We start from the raw sequence: 22,735 nt of genomic DNA, 5'->3' as shown, positions 1-22,735 counted from the left end.
TGGCTTGAAACACCTTTGATTTTTTTAACCCAACCTTTTGTCATTGGGTTCTCTTCTGCTCAAAATTCAGCTCCCAAAGTTGCTTGCATTGCATCCAACAACAACAATGTGTTATATTTTGAGTAAAATTAGCTGCTGGTTTAGTAGGAATTTCCGAAGTATATGTATGTAGAAAAAGACTGTACTTGTTAGACTTGTCTGTTCTTTGAGGATCCAAACCCATGGTCATGGACTTTCCAGGGTCAGTATTCAGGCTTCACCCAGCTGTCACTTGCAAGAAGAAATAGGGCTTAGATGAGGAGAGTAACTCGAGGCTTGGGCATAGCACTGATCCAGGCACAACATCACTGTAGGGCTGCTTGTTTCTGGGGTATAAATGGTAATGAATGGAGCAAACGACATCCTGAGTACAGAGATTAATGTTTGAGTGCAATATGATGCCAGCTCCAAGTCAGATTTCTTGTGGTCTGGACTGTGTTCTCACACCTAACAAGCATACCGAAACCCAGATTGTCTGGGTCAGAGACCTTTGGCACTTCTCATGGCTACAGCTGTTGCGCACTCTGCCTCATACAGAGACCTGGTAGGTAAGCAAGAGACTTTTAAATGAATCTGTCTCTTCTGTTCTTTGTCACTGACCCTTGCAGTTAGTTCATCTGTAGGCCAGAAACAATAAATGGGCATGTAGTAGGGCTTAATTAATCATGGCTTTGTTAAAAGAACCCAGAGAGCTCATCTTAGAGGTGCTTTGTCAGAGTTGACTTAGTTTATATGGCAAGCCCCATCCTCTCATGTTTCACAGTATTCACTTCTACACAGAGACCATGGAAAAACAAACCTTCCTAATCAAGTTCTGTCTCGTGCCTTGCTGTTCTGAGGCGTTAAATGGAGTTGGTCATCATCTTTATTTGTTTAATGTCTCTAAGCAGGCAAGGTTTGTTTTGCCTCTATAAGGAGCCTTGTGAATGGGAGATCACAAAGTGCTGGACTTCACGCTCGCTTTAGGCTTGTATAGCATCCCATATCTCAGAGGAGTTGCTTCTAATTTAGACCAGAGAATAAAATTTTTGATGGAGGAGAAAATTAGACTCAATGCCTTTTAGAGTGACTGGCCTGGGCGCCAGGATTTCTTTTTTGGGTTACTGTAGCTTGACATGTGATATGCTTTGTGCCTCAAATGCTAAAGATAACAAGAGGAAAATAAACAAGTTGTATTTATCAGGGGACATAGCCAAGATTCTCAAATGTTGTTTGTTTGAAGTTTTGAAGAGAACCGGCGCTGAGATTTTTGCCTGGATTGTGCCATCTCAATTGCTTGACTGCCTGCCTGCCTTTAACTTCCAGCCTTGTATCCAAGTTCTTTTATCGTTGTTTAACACCTGCAGGTGGAAAAAAGAAATCTCCCTGAACGCAACACTGTTTTGTGCTTCTTAACCTGTTGGTAGGGAGGTTTCAGGAGGTGACTGGAAAGTATGTGCTAGGATTAGCTGGTAATGCATTTGTAAAAAGGACAAGGCTATTTGCTGAAGTTACCTACCAAAATTATAGGCCTTGAGTTTTGTCCTTTTTTTTCCTTCTTCCTTTTCTTACTAAGATACACATGGCATGGGAAAGAAAAGTCTACATATTGAACTTGGGACTTTTGCATGGGAGTGTGGAGGAAGAATTACTAAGCTATCCCACAGTTCTTCTATATTGCATTCAGCTATTTTCTTAATATATTAGGCTACTGTCAGATCATAGCTAGTTCTTGTTAATTAGTTACTTGCATGGTGTATTATATAATTATGTACCTTGGAGTCACACCACTCTTGGGCAAGTGCTAATTGTCTCTCCTGTTGTTTTCAAATCAAGATTATCCCTCAAATTAAATTTTTCCATGTGTTTCTTCTTAAAAATATTTATGTACATAAATTTTCTGTGTGTCCATGAAGATGCCTTAGTGAACTGTCCTATATGATGCATATTATAACCTGTCTGTCTTATTTTATGGAAACCTTTGTTTTATCTGGTCCTGGTTCAAAATGTAAGCGAGATTTTTTGGAAAGGCAACCCTCTTCAATTTCTCTCTGCTAGAACCTTCTCATTGCAAAAAATACATTATTTTGGAAGGCTTCCTGTGCATATGTTGTCTGTTTCTAATGCTATCAGGAGACACTGTCCATTTTGGAACATTATGCTTCGTTCCTTCCTAAAGAAACATCATACTTCTGTGCCAAGTTTGCAATAAAGCTGCAGCCAATAATCTAGCTTTTAAAACTCCATTCCAAAGGATAACAGCAGTGAGAGGGGGCTCTAGGCTCTTCCACGCTGTCTTCTGCAGATATCCCAAGGTGTTTGACCCCCATGTGAGGTTTGCTATGTTTAATGCGTGCTCATTACTGTTAGTGAGAGTGAAAGTGGCCTAGCAGATACTGCTGGTGTCTGGGCATTGACTCTTGGGTTCTATTCACAGTTTTGGTGCTGACTTGCCAAATTCCTCACTTCTTCATAGCAGCACTGAAGTGTTCCTCACTTCATTCATCTTACAGTGATCATACCCTCTGTGCAGTGTGCTGCAACTGCAGTTTTTAATGTTAATTAATTAATAAATGTTTGAGATCCTCTGAAGGAGGAGGGTGTCCGTGCAAAATGTCATTCCTGCATGAGGAGTCGTAGCTACTTCCCCACATGCGTTTGAGAAGCTGGCATTCTGCAGGTAGATTGAAATGATGTGCTGCCACATTGGTTTGCGTTGACCGGTGCATGCTATAAAGCTGAACGTTCCCTTCATCCTAGTTCACAAGAGCATCCCATTGTGGATGGCTCCTGCTGTAAGAACAGTTCTTTGTACTGAAAGCAGCAATTAAAACAAAGTGCATCAGCCAGCATACGTGTTGGTAAGATGGTTCAGAAAGGAGACATTGCTTATGGGGTCTATTGGCCTGAGCTCTCTGCTGTGGCTGCCCTCCTCTGTTCTCTTCCCCTTAATAATTTTGAACTGAGGCACGGAGAACAACTGTACTTACATCTCTATTCACTTTCCCCATATTCTAACAGCTTATATTGTTTAAACTAAAACATTTGGCACAAGGGAATGGATCAATTTCTTCTTCTTTGTGCGTGCTCTGGTCCCTGTAACAGAGACGATACCCTCTTGTTCTATGCTTTGTTGTATGCACGGGAATATAGTGCCTATGTCTTTGAAGCAGGAGGAGGAAAAGGCTAATGAGTTGTGAATGTGCACAGCAATGTGTGGAAGAGTTGTGCATAAAGCTCATAGAAAAAAACCCTCAGATGAATGCTGTGTAACTGTTTTATAAATCAGACTGTAAAATTGTATTTGGTGTGTGTGGGTCAAAAATGGCGGGGGGGGAAGGAGTCTGTTTAACAAATGGGCTCACCTCTTACAGGAAAAAAAATTCCAATTAAATTCAGAACAGAGCTTGTAAATAATGATGGCCTGGTAATTGCTGTACCAACTTAGATGAAAGTATTACCTAGTTATTAAATGTCAACAGGTTTCATAAACAGCAAATGTCTTTAAGTTGAGAGAAGGCCTCTCTGGAGGTCAAGTGTTTCATTGTAAATACTAGATTTATTGTGCCTCAGTGGAGCATGTGCTGAAAATGGAAAGGGAAAATGTCACTGTAGATGTTCAGAATGTCTCAATAAAACAGAGGAGCTGTTGCTGCCTGCAGTAAAAAGCTTTTGACTCCTTAAACTAACTGTTGACAAACGATATTCAGTGCATGCTATACTATTAACAAAATGTTCATCTTTCAGGTCAGACTACGATGACTGGAGACCAGCCCTTGCCAGCTTGCTTCAACCTATCCCATTCCCCAAAGAGTAAGCTTGCACTATCTTATTATTTACTGGGTTGTTCTTGGTTTGTGGTGAAATGCCACGTCAGGTAAAAACTGATGGTACTAGAAGCTTTGTGCTCCTCCTGTTGATTTAGAATCTAGAACTGATTTTGGCTAATGTAGACAAACCTGGAATTTTGCTCTTCTTCATCTTCCTTCTCCATTTTTGTAAGATGATCCTGAAGAGAAAAATGGTTAACTGGAGACAGACAGACAGGAAAGGAAGGAAAGCTAGTGAGGAGGAGAGTAGAGTGAGAGATTTAGTGGAGGAGGATGCTTTGCTGGCGTCACAGAGACTCGAATCATTTGTATGTTGCATTAAATGAAGAAGCTACCCTGTGGATCAGCCAGGCTCCCTCAGAAACCTATTAATGAACAGTAGTGTTTATAAAATGCAGACCTCCATGGACAAACATTACAACCTGTAATTGTACAATTTGCTAGCTTATCACATCCCCTAATGACCTGGTGTCTTGAATCAGAAAGGTCTAATCCTCTGTGCCAGGTTACCTGGACTACAGCAAGAGATTGGAAATAGACTACAGAGGCATCATTTACCTGAGTCAAACTTAGGTCCCAGGGGAGGTGTAAACTATACCATGATGCAATGCACTTTGTAGAATGACCATTAATTGCTTTGCTGATGTATGCTGTTAATTAGTTGTGACCGTACCTTAATTGCATTGCAATTAAAGAATTCACCAGGCTCTTGGAGGTAGCCAAAATTCTGTTTGTAATTATACAGCGGTATTGTAAGTCTTTTACTTACTTTATTCTGACCCAAAGCTCCCACTGAGGTTAGTCAGTCTTGTCTACGATGTGACTCAGGAAGAGCAAAAAGATTCATTCCAACTAATTTTTTTCTTCATTTGTATTTTAGATTAATGAAAGAGATTTTTCCTGTTCTTTTTTGCAAAGATTGTTCTTTCTGTGTGTTGTGTGTTGCAGTTGCTTAGGAAATCCTTTTATTATCTGGAAAGAGTTTGAAAGAAAGTTTTATTTTGTTTTTGTTTTGTTTTGTGTTTTTTCCCTCTCCCCCCAAAATCCTCATACTCTTCTTCTGCTTTAAATTTCAGGGCGCTTGCACATGAGAAATTCACAAAGTAAGTTTGTGGTATTGTTTGTTTTATTGAGGAGGGTGATTACTTAAAATACTCGTACTAATCAGTAATAGCAATGATGCGTTGTTCAGTATGTGTGTCTAATGTTTTTATCTGTGAGAGGCTGTGAGCATGTTCTTTTAGCAATAAGAAATATGTAGTTTGAATTGTAATTTACTGTGGCAACAGGAATCCAAGGACTAAAGACACTGGATGCTGATGGAATTTACCAACCAGTTTGTCACTGCACATCTCTGAAAGCTTACCTAGACTATTTTAAGTAGACAATGTCCTTGGTAATGACTTTTAGACTTCCTACTTCCTTCCTGTGGAAGCAGTTCAACTTGTTCCTCTCTGAAGAAGTGCATGAATATGTATTATTTAAAGTGTAATCCAGGAGAAGTGATACTTATGTGAATTCTGCAACCAGGAACTGCTTATTCTTATTCTTATTCTTATTCTTATTCTTTTTTTTTTTTCTTTCCCTCCCTCAGGGAGCTGAAATACGTGATTCAGAGATTTGCAGAAGACCCGAGACAGGAAGTGAGTTTGTTTCCAGTTTATGCAAAGCGTTAATTGGAGAGATTGCACATATACCTGTGCAGAAGATCCTTACGTAGTGTGTTTCAAAGCATAGAGTGGTTTTGCCATGTTTTTGATCCTTTTAGGGAGTAATATTCACTCAGGACAGACTGTCTTAGTACCGATAGTTTCTTGCCTTATGTATAAGTGTATCTCGTCTGAGATTAGATGATGTCCTTGCTTCGCAGTAAACTGCAAGCAGCAAGATTTTCCCCCTCTGTTGATTCTCCCCCAGCTTTTCACCTTTCATATGGAAAAGAGAGGCAAAAGGCATGGATCTTACAAAATAACAGGTTTTATTTAGCTGTGTTTCAGTTATATTGTGTGCCCTAAATTACCCTAATTCTCGTCAATTTAGAGGAAAAAAGGGGTTGGGGGTGTCTTACTGGAATGAGTGCATAGCTGTTCTTTCATGGCGGCTGATTGCTTCATAGCTGCATATGTAACTTGTTCAATATAATCAGCATTGGCTGAGTCAGAGGGAACTTCTCATCCACGTTAATTTTCGGTGACAGCATAGAGGGAAGAAAGCTACTCTAAACGGTGGGTAAGGAACCTGTGTTGTCATCATTGCCCAGAATTCCGGGTTTTCATTGTTTTAGTCTCTGTGAGCAAAAGTCACCCTTGTCTGTTGAGCTGAAGCTTCTTGTCTTGCAGTGGCATCAGGATTTGATTTGTCACAAGTGTTACATGCCCAAATGGAAGAGTCTGAAGTTTATATCTCCCACACACACCTGAAAAATTGAAATAGAATATCTGTGTATCTTAAAAAAAAAAACAAAACAAAAAACAAAAAGTCAACAGTGACTCCACTTTTACGGTGTGGGACTAGACATAGTAATCTGTACAGTGGGCAAAATTTAGGCTAATGATTGCACACCTGATTATGTGTGCAAGTTCTTCTGTGCAACTTCTACCTCATCTGTCCCTGTTGAATTTTCCGTATTGGTTTCCTTAACCCTGGTGCTGGTCAACTTTTATTATAGCAGGAATAATAATAACTTGGCCTGAGCAGAATGAGTGAGCCATCATTCACTGCGTTTAGTGTTTGGATCATGTCAGAAGTATAGACACATAACGATGGGCTGATGGGGGGGAAAGCGGAGGAAGCTCAGAAATGTGAATCTTTTTTTTGTTGTTGTTATCATTTTCAAGTGAAAGGAGCTCTTCTAGATTAGAGCTGTTATGTGTCTGATTTGTGTAGAGAATGAAGACGACCATGCAATTAGCATATAGCAGTGCTGTATGGTAATCCTTGCTTATACTGAAAAACTGATTCTGTGAGTGATGATTTACCTACAGCTCTGTAAATTGGAATATTAACCCTACAAAACTGAGGACTGGTGGCAGTTTTTACAGTTACCGCTGTTGGGCCAGTATGGAGAGATGCTAATGATTATTGGCAGGAACCCTAACCTTAATGGCTTCACTTTTTTGCAGGTCCACTCTTGTTTGCTGAGTGTGCGGGCTGGCAAAGATGGCTGGTTCCAACTCTACAGCCCTGGAGGAGTGGCATGCGATGATGATGGCGAGCTGTTTGCCAGTATGGTACGTGTCTGCAATAATGTGAGTTTAGCAGCTTCTTTGCAGTAAGTCACTAATCTATAGCTAGTGATAAGAATCTTTACTTGCTTTTGTCAAAAAGATATGAATATCATGGTTCTATAAATCACAAGTGTTTAACAGAAAATCTAAACTTTTATCTAATCAAATGCGTTGAACTTATTTGCAGTGCCAATTTGATTAACATGTTAACTTTCTCTTCTCAAACTTTGGCCTATTGTTTTTACCAGTAACGCACAAAACTGGGTGCATATATATATATATAAAAATACACACACACACACACACACACACACACACACACACACACACACACACACACGTATGTACATGTGTGTGCATATGTATGTTTGTATTTATGTGTTTCTTTTATATATATATATATATATATATATAAAACTCCCTTAGAGAATATGAGCAGCCAGGGGAGTTTGTTCTTCATATCCTTCCCTACGGTTTTCATGTATAGGCTACCGTGGAATTTAAAAATAACAATAACATTGAATTTTTCAGAGCGCAGACGGACATAAACATGTCTTAGCAGTTTCTCCGCTCAATTGCATTGTTGCGGGGAGGTGTAGTTACAGACGGACGTTCTATTTCTTCCATTTATTTCTTTTGTAACTATTAGAAGGACTGGACAGAAAATTTGGGACAATGGACAGATTGCAATCACTGATGCTGACACAGTCTTCCTCTACAACCTGGGTCAAGTCACATAGGTCACACCTTGTCTTAGTTCTCCCTATATCAAGTAAGATGGGAATGATATTACTTCCCTGTCCTGGTTAGGGGAAAAACATCTGTTGAAGTTAGCAGCTGGGTGTACACTGGAGTCCCTTTCAGTTGGATCTACACTCCATGCATCTTCAACAATGCTGAACGTTTTGAGTTGTATAGAACATGTATGCCTGTCTATACTCTTAACTTAAATTTGCATTGGTAGGATACCAGTGAAGTAGATAATGTACAAAGACTGTTCACTGAAAGGTTGGTCTGTTTACACTGATTCAATGTATTTTTATTTTTGAAAAGAAAAATTCTCTAGAACTAAACATTTCTCCTGAGAGCATTTGTGGTCCAAGATATTTACGAGCATCAGGAGATGGTGTGCATGAGAAAGCACATTGCTAACACACATTAATATGCAGTACTCCATGCCCTTTGCAAGGATGTCATAAATACTTAAAGAGCTGCTAACGACTAACCATAGAGTTTGAAAAACATCCTGTTCCAAGATGGGCCTTAAATTAATCTTATTGTCAGTATTTTCAGTTGTTCAAGAAAACCTCCAAAGAAGTTTGATGATAACAAAGGCATGAAATGAAATCCTTTTTTGGCCTGAAGCGCGCTTTTTTTTTAAAGGCCACCTGAGCAGATGGTACTTAAGAAACAAAGATTTTGTGTTCTTGTAAAGACCTTGCTGGTGATGAAGCAAGACCGCATGATCTGCATGGAACTGATTTGTCTCCATCATGGAATAGCTGTGGTATTTTCAGCAGTTTTGAACATAATCCAGGCACTACTTTGGACTAAGCAGACCAGTGAACATATTTACAAGTTTCTTGGAGAGTAGTAGCAGTGCGGTTTCCACATAGTGGAGCCCTTCACTGCCCAGGTCATTGGAAACTAAAAATTCTCACATATGGTTCTGCTAGCAAGCTAGTGAATCAGTGGCCTGGGACATAAAACAAGGAGTTTAAGGAAGACTTTAACACTAGGAACCAGAAATCCAGTTAATCCATCTCCAGTGCTTGTAAATGGGAAAGGATGTTGCCATCCTTTTTTGTTAGAAGAGATTGTGTTGCATTTGACTTGTTTGAGCAGCTTTGCATTTCTGCCACAGATATTGCTATGTGATATCATTGGATGCTTTCTGGAGATGTGAGAGTGCAGGACCTTTTTGTCACTGGACTCAAAGCGGTCTTACTAAAGAGATGTTCTTAGCATGTCTTTCCTTTCAGGGAAAGCTGAGCAAAAGGGAAAGCAAGATAATGTCCCGAGAGCATGAAAGCACATCAAGTTGTACCTGACTTAGGGCTCAGGACACTCTTGCCTGGACCACTGGGTTTTCTTAAGGCACTCATTCCTTTCCCAGTCAGCTTCTTTTTTTTCAGTCTGGACAGGTGATTTTGTCCCTCATCACCCATAACCAAGGCTGCTGTTCAACCAGCAAAATGCCAGCACCTCTATCTTTTATGCAGACATCCAACACATGCAACCCTTGTTTTCCAGCTGGCATTTTCCAGAGAACCTGATCTACAAACAGATATGAAAGCTGCCTCTCCTGTGGTTTCCTTGTTCATCATATTAGCAGGGGTGGGGACAAGTGCACATCTACTCTGAGGTTTCTGTGGGGAGGCTCTGTGAGGTTTTTGTGCTGTCAGCTGAGCTCCTTCATGGAGGGAAGTGACCTGCTCCCTCAGATCACACTAGACATGACCTTTCTCAAAAAGTCACCTCCAGTCAACAATAAAATTATTTGAGAGATTGCAGACATAGCAGTGATGGAGATTTCCTTTGCTTTAGTTTTGTGGCAAAATACCTCTATGTGTTTGACTGTAACAATGTCCCTTCCAGAGGCATATGCGTTTCTTAGGCTTACAACTATCATCTTCTCAAACAGGTTCATATTTTAATGGGATCCTGCTATAAAACAAAGAAGTTCCTGCTTTCACTGGCTGAAAATAAACTAGGACCCTGCATGCTGCTGGCTCTGAGGGGTAACCAGACGATGGTAGAGGTAAGGTGTAAGCATAAGTAGTCATGAAGGTTTATGAGCCATATTCAGAGTTTAATACTGCCCTTGCCAGAATTAGATCTAATGGAACTAGAGAGGTCAAGTTCAGCTTGGTGTCAAATCAAACAGTTGCAGCAGGAAGTTATGTTTCTCTTGATTAGGTGGATTGGAATATTGTTACTCTAGAGATACGAGTATGAATTACAAGAAAGGTGGGTGCAGGTCTTTGTGGAGAGACACATTGTTTGCTGTAGTTGAGCTGGAGAGAGTATGATGTTAAGTAGCTTTTCACTAAGAAATGGCAGTGACTGTATGGGATCAGGGTATAGAACAGTGAAGCCTTTTGACAGCTAAATGCCTCATGTTTGTTTTGAAGTTTCGCAGTCCACCTGCAAAAGTAGCAGTGCATAAAAAGTACATTTATTAAAAACGGTTTATTTCATCAATATGCATTTTTAGTGCTTGGGATAGGTTATCTTTCTTGCACCAACAGTTTGTGCATATTATTTTTTTGGGGTGGCTTTAGAGAAGTTTCTTGATAAATGCCAGCGTATGTTTTAAAGGGTGTCTGAAGAAGCGGAAGAAGTTACAATTTTTCCTTGATTTATTCTCTGCATGCTAACTTAATCGAGTAAATAAGAGAGGGTGTGCTACAGAAGTTGAATATTTCAATGTTACTTGATTTTTTTCATTTAAAAACCCATAAACATTATGGAGAGAATAACATCTTTATCATGTCATCACACATCAAATATATATAGCTGAAGATGAAAGGCAGCATGAAGAGGCCAGCTTGTGGCCTAACCTGCTGGGACCATTCACTAGGGTCTAACTTGCTCCTGGCGGCCCCTTGCCCAGGGGTGAGTCAGGCGTGTTCCCAACGAGCAAGAGGCTGTTTTGGCCACAGCAGCTGGCTCCCAGAATCATCTTCCCTTTGAGCCTCTCAGACCTTTTCCCATCTTACCTCATAGCATGGATATACTTAGCATGCATTCTGCATGCACAGAAAATCCAGCATTTAAGGAACCACTTGGCTCTAGTGCTCATGCATAGTATCTTGAATCTGCTGGTCTGCCATCCACCCGATGTGCCTGGGAAATACTGGATCAACTGTACCTGTTCTGAAGGGGGCTGTGGCGTGAAGCCATCAACAAGGACTGATGCAAAGTAATTGCACCTCTCAGTCAAAAGGAATGAGCGCTAATGGAAGACAGGGTAGATAGGCTGACTTTCAGAGAGTAGAGTTCATTCTTTACCAATAAAAATTTAGTTTCTTCTCCTGGAAGATAATAAAAGTTGCTAAAAACTTCTAATCTAGCCTGAATAATGTGTGCTCATTAGTTTGCGCTAGGATGCCCGGGGTAATAGGACATTAGGAAGAAACTGAATGTAAGCACTGTAGTGACCACTCTTCTTTATCATTCTGCTGCTAGATTTTGTGTTTGATGCTGGAATACAACATCATCGATAATAATGACACCCAGCTCCAGATCATCTCTACCCTGGAAAGCACAGACGTGGGAAAGAGAATGTATGAACAGCTGTGTGACAGGCAGAGGGAATTAAAAGAGCTGGTATGTTGCGCTGCATGCAGTATTGCCATAGCACATTGTGCTCTCTACTCTCCAGAAATGGAGGTACAAAGTCAGACGAGCAGGGTGTGAAATTCCCAGTTAACAACAGGATGGGAGCAGTGTTCAGAGGATTTTACTATGCGTATATCTGCTGTGTGATATCTATTGATGTGTCTGATCGCATACTATGTTCCTGAATAATATTCAATAACCTATTTAGAATCTCTGTAAAAGAATAAAGGTGAAATCCTACTGTCTTAAGATCTTAAAAGTCAGCTTGTCAAATCCTGCCACCTTTTGACATACGAGTAGCAAATGGTTCTAGCACTGGCCAGCGTTTCCTAATACTCTGACATCCATACCATTTCACTGAGAGGCTCTTTAGGTCAGAGCAAAGGCCTATGATAAATTGTTTTTTTCCTGATTTTTAAAGGCAGGATCTACAGTTTCAAGGTAAACCTGCTCTCATTAGCATTCTTTTACCTATGCAAACATACCCACAGTCTTTCTCTTCCATCTCCCTCTATGCCCTTCCCCCTACAAAAAGAATATACTTTTTTGAAGTCAAACAAATGATTTTAAGCTGCACAATCTCACCCCTTTTTCTACTCTAGTCCAGCATTTTAAAGCTATTTCCTTTAAAGTGAAAGTAACCAAATACTGGCAGCCTGAACCAGACAAAATGCTGACCCATGGCACAAAGACCACTAACTACTGTTAGTAGAAGTCCCCTGGGTAGCAATAGGCCTGCATTTAGTGCACACAAAATAATCTGTCAGTGCAGAAAAAGCAGGGAAGAGGTGGAAGGCCTGGGGGGGAGCTTTGAAATCAGGACAGGGTTTGTTCTAGTGAAGAGCTTGCCATACAGCAGTTGGTCAGAAATGTAGAATAGCAACTTGTGTAATCAAAATATGTTCTCTCTTACAGCAAAGAAAAGGTGGTCCCACAAGGTTAACACTGCCATCTAAGTCCACAGTAAGTTAATCATGTCAATAGAAAAAAAGCTTTATCTTTCCATTTTTAAACACTTGATTTATGTTTACTGTGTGGCATAGTGGTTTTGGTCAGTCAAGAGAGGAGCCATTCCACTTGCTCGGTCAGCATGATTGGAGTTTACACGCATGAGGGAGCATTTCTGCTCTTAGTTCTGTGCGGCAGTTTCCAATGCCAGTTGTTAGATTTATACTGGTGCTTGGATTTGGAATTTACAGTAGAATTCAATGGAACGTTTGGGAACCAGATTTTACATTTAAAAAAAAGCAGACTTCAAAATGTCCAGTTCTGGATTCTACACATTAAAGCCTGGAAGATACTATTACTAGTACAGTTAAGACTGGTGTAAACCCAGACTAAGTTCACTGAAAGCAGGTATTGGGCCAGAGCATAGTTTGGAACCAGAATTTGGAGTGAAACCTGCATTAAGTTAGAAGGCCCATCTCCCACATTTGTTCTGACAGTGAAGCCTTCCATTCTCATAAGGATGTGCATGCAAAGAAAATTTTTGTCCTAATGTCTGGGTACATTTTTCCCAGGGTGCGTGAAGCAATGCTGCCACAAGAGTCCAGCTGCTTACCAAACAAACAGAAACTTCTCTGTGTGGTTCTCTATTACTGTAAACAAGTGGTATAATTGTGCAACTCTTGCTGGTTAGCAGTATCAGTGACACCGCCGCAGATGAATGCAGGCTGAGGTGTATCTCAGCTTATCATTGTTGCTTATCAATCTGGGGTGTTTGCTTTCAGGATGCAGACCTGGCCCGCCTACTAAGCTCGGGATCTTTTGGAAATTTGGAAAATCTCAGCCTGGCCTTTACCAATGTAACAAGCGCTTGTGCTGAGCACCTCATTAAACTGCCTTCACTCAAGCAGCTGAACCTGTGGTCAACTCAGGTAAGGGCTTCGCAGACTGAAACTCGGAGCAGGAAAAAACGCTGGCTAATTCTGAAATTTCACATTGCGTCAGCACAAGAAGAATGTGTGAAGAGGCTTGCTTAGAATGAATTTGTCTTTGTACTATTTTTACATGGCCTTTCTCTGGTCTAGCCAACCTTAGAGACTGATCTTCTCCCCCACCCCCATCCCATATTATAAAAGGTTGCTGTTGTCTTGGGTTGAATGTTCCAGTTAGGTGCTGATGGTACTGTGCATTTTACAGTACATGTGCCACTGTACTGTCATCTGAGAAGTGCTTGTGCTTTCACCCATTTAGGACAAAAAATAATGCTGTGCAGCTTATCTAGTCAAGCAAAACACATACAACCTTTGCAATCTGTGTAGCAAATTGTCCTGAATACTGATGAACTAGAATCCAAAAAAAAAAAAAAAAGAGTCAAATAATGACTAAATATAAGGAAAGTACAGTGATGATGTGGTTATTTTGTAAGCAAAAAGAGACCAACTTACCTGAACATATTATTCAGCAGTTAATTGAAAGAGCTTTTAAGATTAAATTTTTCTTCTGTGTTTCCCTGCTGGTTTGGGTCTCTAGGATTCTCCACTGAATAGGCTTTCCCCATGTACTGTTAGCTAGCACTTATTTGTAGTGCTCGCTGGAGATACGATTTTTTCCTAGTGCCACCACAAAAAGCAGCACTTTTTTTCACTGAAATGTCGTGTAAATATCTTGCCCTGTTTTCCTAACTACTTTTGTATTACGGAAATTTTCTCTTTTTGTGTGAGGAATATGAAGGAGAATATGGTCGCTTTTAATCCAATCTTGCATCTCCTCTAGATTTATCCTAACAAGGAAAGTTACAAACAAATCAAACAAATAAGTTTGATATCACTGGACAAGGAGCCTACTTTCTTCTTTTTTTTTAAAGAAAGTTCAGATTCCATTTTATTTTTTGATATCCTGGTTTTCATTAATAAACAATTTAGAAACAGCAGAAATGAAGTGGGTCAATAGAACAGTTACCAATCAAAAGTACATTGTTCTTGAGGCCAAAATAGTTAATTAATACCACTTGCATTGAGTTTTTTTGTGATGTGGTTGGGAACTGGCTGCGACTTCCATAACCATCTTGCACAGGCTGGGTGGGAGCTCTCTCGTATAAACTCCAGGCTTCAAAGGCGCCGTTCTGATTAAATGATGCCCGGTGGTTAAGGCATTGAGTTGCAGATAAGGAGACCTGTATTCAGATCCAGGATCTGCCACAAAATTATTTAGAACCTCCTTGCACAAGTTGCTAAATCTTCCTGTTCCCCATCTGTAAGATATGGATAACACTACTTCCTTTCTCTCCTCTCATTTGAGATCTGAGCGTGGCTTTGAAGGCTCTTCTACAAACCTAGTTCCGAATGTTCCCTGTTTGCACTGAGTTACTTGCACAGCAATATTTGTGCGTTGTTTGAAACCGACTTTGCTTGCACCCACAGTTCGGAGATGCAGGGTTGCGGCTTCTGTCCGAACACCTCACAATGCTGCAAGTGCTCAACTTGTGCGAGACTCCTGTCACAGATGCTGGGCTGCTGGCACTTAGTTGTAAGTGACCAAAATAAGCTACAGAGGAAATTCATGTGGGTTCAGAGGAATTCATGTGGGTTCAAACAGAAGATTTATTTCTTGGCTGCCACAGAGCTGCTTCCGCAGTGACTTAGGATAGGCCATAGTCATGCTCACATTTAAACTTCCCTCCTTTCTGCCCACTCAAGTGACTGTTCAGCTTCAGGGCTGTGAAGCAGGACTGAGATCTGAGCCTGCCTACACTTACTAGCTTAGCCTTAGGCTTGCTGTCCAGGCCTTTACTCTGATTTTTGCCTCTAACTTTACTGATGTCATTTGTCTTGATCTCACATTCTGACCGGTTGCCCTGGGACTTCCCAGCTTTTTTCACGCTCCGTCCTGTGGGTGTATTCTCTGGGGAGAGTCTGATTTGTGGTGGAGGAGGGGAAGATTGCAAAGCCATGTAGCAATTTATTTGTGAGTTTAGCAATCGTGCACAGCAGGTTTCATATTCTCTCTGGTATGTTTTATTCCTGCTTTCTGGGGAGGTGAAACTCCGACTGCTTTTATTTGGTTTAATATCAGGGTTAAATAGGGCAAGGCAGAGTGGGGGCAGCATGGGCCCCTGTAGGCTGTATTCAGGACTCCCCTGCGCGCCGAGAGCTGCTTGACGTGCCAGAATTACACCCTTTCTCTACGTCCAACAGTGTATTATAAACGTCACATACTGGGTTTAAAGGGCTCCTTTGATAGGCTTGATCTTACACAGACGTGCCAGACAGGCCAGGAGTTACAGATCATCTTAGGAAACTATTCTGCTAAGTACTGGAGCCCAAAATGGAAATTGGGGGGGGCGGGAGGGGAGAAAGAATAGGGAATTGCTAGATCAGCATGTCCCCTGCATACAACAAACAGAGCACTGAGAGCTGACACTATTGAGAATAATGCGCAGGAAACTGATTATGAGAAGTTGCCTGAACTCCTTTGAAGTCAGTGGACTTCAGCATATGCTTAATGGCCCTTCCTAAATAGGGACTTTTTCCTGGATGAGGGCCCAAGCAGCTGTTTATCCATTTGTAGTTCTATATTTTACACTATTCAGCTTTTTCCTGACCATGCTGCACATAGTCATGTCTTGTTTATGCTTTGGCCTACTGTAAGCCTGATATTTTAAGAAAATGTTGCATGATCGTAAATAGATATCTGTGTGTTTTCTTTTAGCCATGAAGAGCCTGTGTAGTTTAAATATGAACAGCACCAAACTTTCAGCAGATACCTACGAAGATCTCAAGGTATTTCTGGTTCTGAGTTACATCCATTAAAGAAGAGAAGTAGCTGGTCCAGGAGCAGATTTAGCAAATGCGTGACGGTAGCGCCCAGTGCAGAGAAAACTGGCCCAGTGGAGTGGGTAGCATGAAAGTGATCTGCAGAGGTTTCTGCTGGCTCTACAGCTGGCCTTGACCTCTGTAGGTTCCTTCAGTGGTCTCACTGGAAGGGTAAAGTTCGGTTACTTGGAAGAGCTTTTGTTCAGCAGCAGGGCAGAAGCGGCTGGTTTGGGGATTCCAAATGAATATTACACATTCATGAGGATGTTACAGAGCATCTATAATGAAAGCAAATACATTCAAAAATAAGGAAGAAGCAAGGTTACCTTTATGTGTGGGATTTATTGGATTCTTTTTGAGGAAAATGACCAAAAACAGCATTCTGAGGTTGCTGGCTCTGATGGACTCATGAAATGTTTAATCAAATTAATGAAAAATTATGAGACAGAACCAGAAGCTTAACCTAAGTTCTTTTTGACCGGTGTTACCAACAATAAGGGTTTCCTAAATAGAAATATAGCAGTTGTTTCTGTTGATGATACACAAACCAGGTAATATCTAGTTCACGCCTCCAAAGACATGTCCTGAAGCATTAACAGGACTAAAAAGTAGTGTGAATGAACAGTATTGCAGAACTTCGATTCAGAAAATTAAAGGCATTGAGGTGGATGTGAGTTTGTCTTGATGCCTTTTGGAGTAGAACTGCCTTGAACAGAAACACCTGTTGTACAAATGCCTGATTCCCTCGAGTTTGACGTGTAAGATATCTGGTGTTACTATTTGTACTGTGAATTTGCAACTACTTCAGCAAAACGCTAAAGTATTAGAACGTAGCTGTGGGAGGGGAACGGCCCCAGGTGGTTTCAGACAAAGACTGAGATGCATTGGCTCTCATGACTTCATGTGGACTTTTTCTTCACTCTGGTGTTGTGTGAGTCACATCTCCCAGAATCTTACCTTATAAACTCAAGCGCTCAAAATGAAACTCCACATTATGTTGTCTTGTGTGTTGAAACCTTAGGTTGTGCCAGGTTTACTCAAAAAGGTCACAACCTTGGGTTGAGTATCAAACTTGAGACAAGGCCTGAAACTGCTCTGCTTTCAAAATTCGCTGCAAATGTGTATCTTTAGTTTTTGCTGTGGAGCCATGGCTCCCCCAGGGACTCAGTTGCAATGCTGCTAACACAGATTTTTCAAAATCAGCTTTTCAAAACTTTTGTGGCAATTGTATATGCAAAGAAAAAGTTCTTGGAATTAACAGCTGGCTTGCAGATGGGTTTCATACAATGGAGCTTGTATCGGGCCCCAAGCATTTACAGACAATCAAGGTCAACTCTATATTAGGCCCAGGGCTCTGAAACTGAGTCTACCGAAAGAATCCTCCGCTCCTACTCCTGGTCCTGAGACCCTTTGTCACTAACTTCAGACTGAAACTCATATTTTCCTAACTGGTTCCCTCTGCTCTGGTATTGCATTAACAGCCCTTACTACCAACACAAGAAAGTGACTTGCCAGGGCAAACAGCAAAACTGGCTATGAACAAAGTCCTGATGATTGCACTGAATTAAAAAAAGCTGGGAAAACGGGCATGTGTCACATTTTCCCCTCTCAGGTCTTTCATTTAGATTAATCTTAGTGGTCATTTTTTAGAGCTATGTATATGTAAAGAGAGGGATGTTCAAAGGGAGGGTAATAGTTCCCCCCCCACCCCACCCTTGGGCATGTGGTTATAGGTCTGTTGAGAACAGCTCAGACTTCAAAGAAAGTATTTTTGATGCAAGTCTTTCCTTCTTCTCCCCTTGGTCTGCAAGAGCATTTGGGGCACAAGCCAGTGATGACATTTCCTCTCTGCTCCAACCCCCACCCCACTAAACACACTTGCACACACACAGACACCCACATATGTACCAGGCAGGCTGAACCAGACAATAAATAAACACCCACTACTGAAGTCATTATTGCCTAACTGAAAAATTATTTGCTGGCAGTGTCTGTAGGATTATGACGAGCTCTTATCAAAATATGCATGCACATAAATCAAGCGGTGAGGTAATAATGACTCCTAGACACTTGCAACTCCTCAATTATGTCCTAGCCTAATTAAATGTGTTTGTTTGTTTTTAGAGAATTAGTTGTACAATTATGGTCAGAGACCATGGAAGTGGCAAGCAATAAGAGCGCATATAGCCTGGTTGTGATCTGTCTCTGGCACAGGGTGGTTCAGGAACAGTACGTCTGAATGCATGGGAGCTATGGGAATGAAACCTCAAAGAGACCAGAAGTTACTAACGGTCTCTACATTTTTTTAGTAAATGGAGGGAAGAATTAAGCAATGACATAGTGTGGAGGCCGAGGGAGGAGCATTATGTGGCTGACTGCTGAAGCTTGAGGCCACTGCTTTTGCGACTGCAGTTTGACAAACAAACTTTGCTACGTGTCCATATAAAAAAATAAAGATTAGGGTCTGATGTTGACGTGATGTCTAGTGCCACTGACTTTTATAGAGCCGCTCCTCTTTCCTGCAGGAGTCATTTGGTCTCGTGTGCCTGTAAGGCTCAGCGTCTCATTTCTCCATGTCCAACTCCTGTACGCTTCAAATGTTCACGAGACCCCTCAGCTCACGGCTGGGGGGCTTCTAGCGTCCGTACCGTGCACGGTGAAGGCCATAGCGCAGCCTTTGAGAGGTCATCGCGGCCATTCGATTAATCCTCCCGCTTTGCTGACAGTACAGATTTGATAGGAACTTTTTTTTTTTGCCGAGTTCTGAATGCTTTGTAATTAATTCTGACCTTTTCCTGCCCCTCTGAACAGGCTAAACTACCCAATCTGAAAGAAGTGGATGTTCGCTACACTGAAGCATGGTGAACTCTCCCTGTCTCCGTTTCCCTCTTTTGCTTCTGACAAGAAGAAAAAGATTTTTAACACAAACAAAAACAAACCAGAAAAAAATAACTTTTGGCTAATACCTGTAGAGCAGTGAGTCCTGGGACTTGGTGACAGGAGTTGTGGTTGTGAGCTAGAGGAGTGGCGTTGTGTGTGTGTCGGGGGGAGGGGGACCGAGCAGGCCTGGACCCTGCCGGATTCTTTCAGCTTTGTAATTTCAGAATGAACATAATTTAAATTGAAAAGAAAAAACAAAAAAAAGACTTTGTAGCAGCAAGAGGATTATAAAGAGGAAAAAAAAAAAAAACACCATTTGTGGATTTTATTTGCCTTTGTGTTTTATGCCGTGTGGAGAAAAAATTATACGTTCGTCATTATTTACCTGGGTTTCCTTGGCTGGGGCCCATCCAGTAAGAACTCCTCTTCGACCAGCTTTGCTCCAGAAAAGCAAACTTATAAAATGTCGAGAGAGAAAAAAAAAACCCAAACCAAAATGATTTTCACCTCCCCCCATGTCCTTGCAGTTGTTATGCAAAGTAATTTTGTTGTACATAAGATTTACATAATGCACCTATTTAAGAAAATAGTTCACAAATAACAGGTCTGGGACCTGTCTTTTATTTATGAATTGTTAATTCTTTTACCCTTTTTTGCGTATAGTACTGTATAAACTAGTTTGCTGTCTTGTTGTTATTATTATTTTTTTTAAAAGGAAATGTCCTTGAAGAATTGCCTTTTAGTAATGCATACTGTATTATAACCCCTCGCTGTCACAACATTCATTGCGTTGCCTTTTTAATTTCAAAATGCCGCAAACATCATCAAATAGGAAGGAAAATGTCTGTCAAGGGTATGGCTATTGGGGGAGGGGGTGCAGGGATATAGTATAAGTCAAATTGCCTTCCAAAGTCTGCAAACTCTTTAGTCCTTTAAACTGTGTTAGTTTTAAACGTGGGGGACAGGGAAAAAGCACTGTTTATTTTGCCGATGGGATAGTCACGAAACTCTCTAGGTTTTACAAGTCCCCTCTGTTGTTTTCTGTTTACGTCCAATATTTCAAAAAGAGAAAAAAAGCTCTTCCCGCCGTTTTGTGCATAAGCTTTTTCCTTTCCTCCTCCTTTTTTGTTTTCTCTCTTCTCCTCCCTCCCCTCCCTTTGCCCCTACCTGTTGTTGTGCACACGTTGTTCTGCACCCTCCTCTGGGGGGGCTGAAAAAATAACTTTGTGGCTGATCTGAGAGCTCTGACCTGTCTGTAAATGTGACTGCTACATTTTCCAAATTTTCCTTCCACAATTGCTTAGAAGATGATTTTTAAAAATTGTGGTTTCTTTTGTAACTATGCTGTCGACTTTTTTTCATAATGAGCCTTCATTGTACAGAGCTGCTTATTTAAAAAAAAGAAAAAGGCAAAACAATTTTGTTCTTCTGTTTAACACCTTTATTTTATTCTTCAGCACCTCAAGGTTTCACATACAGCCAATGTAATTTTTTATATATAAATATATATATATTTAATCTTATTCAATGGAAGTCAAGCTTTTGTTTTTGTTTTTGGGGTTTTTTTTAAACTTTGTTGCTGTGTAGACAACTCCTACCCAAATCATGTTCTTTTTTTTTTTTCTTTTTGTAAGGAAATGAAACAAAAACTGAGTCTTAACTCACATAGTGTGCCAGATTCTTCTTCCCCTTCAAATCCCAAACTGTACGAGGATGCAGTATGGGAAGAAAAAAAAGAAAAAAAGAAAAAAAGAAAGAAAAATTATGCCAACATTTTCCTTAGCACTGTTGCTTTTCCCAATGGTTTACTACTACTGTTCTGTAGCTGTGTACAAAGAGATGTGAAATAATTTCAGGCAAAAATAAACTGTAAGTGAATATCTTTTAGCTGCGTGCTTTGTGTTTTCTTCGAAGGAAACTTTCAGTGTCCTGATGATGTGGGGATCTTGTGGGAGGTCGGAGGCACCAGAGACGGAGGACGCTCGCTCGCCCCGCGCCCCGGCTCCGCTCGGCACGCCGGCGCCTCGCTGCTGCCCGCTGCGACTGCGCCGGGACTCCGTCTGCACAGCAGGGAGAAGAGCCGGCAGCGGTCGCGGGCGCTCTCCTGCAGCCCCCGGGCTCTCGGACACTAATCCGGCAGGGACGAGGAGGACCGCTGGCGTATTCGATTCCTGCATCCCTCAGCAAGGCCGTTTCTCTCTGCCTTGTTCCTAATCCTTTGCAGGCTTAAGGACTTGTTGCACTTGCCGTCAAGAAAATTGTATTTGTGGGCTTTTTGAAGGAACCATCATGTGGAAAACGCCATGTGTTAGGACCCTAGAGAGCTGCTGTATGGTAGGTGCAGCAGCTAATGCCTTTGTGGAGAACAAACCACTGACTTACGAGCAAAAAGCAGTTTCTTCTTAGTTCTTGAGCAGGTCGGTCCTCTAGCTCGCCATAGTCTACGGCTCTGTTTCTCTGGCAAATGGTTTGCAAGGTTGCCTGAAATGGGCAGTACTGGCAACACTGGGACATTTCTGGACTCAAGAGGGGTTTCTGTCAACTGAGATATATTTCAGGGCAGTGGCTAGATGTGGAAGAGCCTGCTCCTTTTGTGGTTTGCCCGTTGTCCTTGATAAAGCACTGTAGCACAGGGGCTTGTAGCCAGTGGGAAGTCCAACTGTAGCTTCACGACTGCATTTACACGTCTAGGAAATTACTAAACTTTTTTAGTTTTTAAAGTTTCAAGCCCTATTTGAAACCTATTGCACCAGATGTTCTGAGAGCCTGCTTCATCACCTGGGTTGCCTGCTCTTATTTCTAGCTATATTTTTGTCCTATTCCTCAAAACACCTTAGGACGCAAATGCAAGCATTTGTGCTGTATTTACTGCCAAGGTGAGAAGCACTTACAGGATGAGCCACTGATAAAGCAGATAAGCTGTGCCTTCGTCTTCTCCCGCTGAAACTATACTACGTTATGGCTGAGGCTGTGAAACTTTTTAAGTGCTTTCCCCTTAGGTGGTCACTGCTGTCTATGGGCTGTCTTCTGCAACAGGGCAGGCAGTCCTGGTGCTGCACGGACTGTACAAAACCTTTTTCTGAGGGGAGGCGGGGTGACTTGAAGTGAGCAAGGAGGCAGAACGTGCTCCTGGGCTAGAAACCCCAAGATCTCTGTTCAGTTGCTCGCTGCCCTGGGCTTCTTGGGTGACCTTGAACTCATTGATTCTTTGTACTTGGTTCCATCTCCTGGTAAGTCTGGCTGAAGTACTGAACCGTCACGTTTTTGTCCCTATGCTGGCAACAGGCTAAACAAAATTGGAGCTAGCTAGAAGATGATTAGTCTGTTGTTAAATAAAATAAGCCTTATCTATCTAGTTTTGCAGCAGTCATCTCTTATGCCAGGGGCCTTTGGCATGCAGCCAGCAGCAGTTGTGAAGAGGCGTTGCATCGGGATGAGGGGTTCTCATGTCTATCAGTTACAAAATGGGAGGATTCGACACATCCTGTAATAAGAAATGGTGCACCTCAGCCTGTGCTCTGAAAGGTTTCTCTGAGGTTTTTCTTGTACAGCACCTGGGCTTATAAAGTGCCCTTGCAGTTTCACCTGTGTAATGATTCCTTTCTGCCTTCCTTTCAGCAGTTGCTCACTGATGATATGAGCTATTAAAAAACTGCCTAATTTCATCTGGGAGGATGCT

General features: G+C 41.4%; 1 protein-coding gene across 6 annotated transcripts in view; it reads left to right on the top strand.

The window, feature by feature from the left end:
• Positions 1-20,943, top strand: part of CMIP (c-Maf inducing protein) — a 140,367-nt gene extending 119,424 nt beyond the window's left edge. For 3 of the 6 annotated variants that reach the window (XM_068956042.1, XM_068956045.1, XM_068956046.1), the window contains exons 11-21: positions 3,766-3,831; positions 4,925-4,951; positions 5,443-5,491; positions 6,971-7,096; positions 9,720-9,836; positions 11,267-11,407; positions 12,335-12,382; positions 13,150-13,296; positions 14,785-14,890; positions 16,073-16,143; positions 18,988-20,943. In XM_068956042.1, coding sequence (XP_068812143.1) covers positions 3,766-3,831; positions 4,925-4,951; positions 5,443-5,491; positions 6,971-7,096; positions 9,720-9,836; positions 11,267-11,407; positions 12,335-12,382; positions 13,150-13,296; positions 14,785-14,890; positions 16,073-16,143; positions 18,988-19,041 — 952 coding nt within the window. In that variant the 3' untranslated portion in view covers positions 19,042-20,943. The remainder of the gene's footprint in view (positions 1-3,765; positions 3,832-4,924; positions 4,952-5,442; positions 5,492-6,970; positions 7,097-9,719; positions 9,837-11,266; positions 11,408-12,334; positions 12,383-13,149; positions 13,297-14,784; positions 14,891-16,072; positions 16,144-18,987) is intronic. The other 3 variants (XM_068956043.1, XR_011143295.1, XR_011143294.1) reach the window with 3 other exon arrangements.
• The last annotated feature ends 1,792 nt before the right edge of the window (positions 20,944-22,735 follow it).

This window comes from Struthio camelus, chromosome 10, assembly GCF_040807025.1.
Source record: "Struthio camelus isolate bStrCam1 chromosome 10, bStrCam1.hap1, whole genome shotgun sequence".
NCBI lineage: Eukaryota > Metazoa > Chordata > Aves > Struthioniformes > Struthionidae > Struthio > Struthio camelus.
This window is presented reverse-complemented; position numbering and strand designations above follow the sequence as displayed.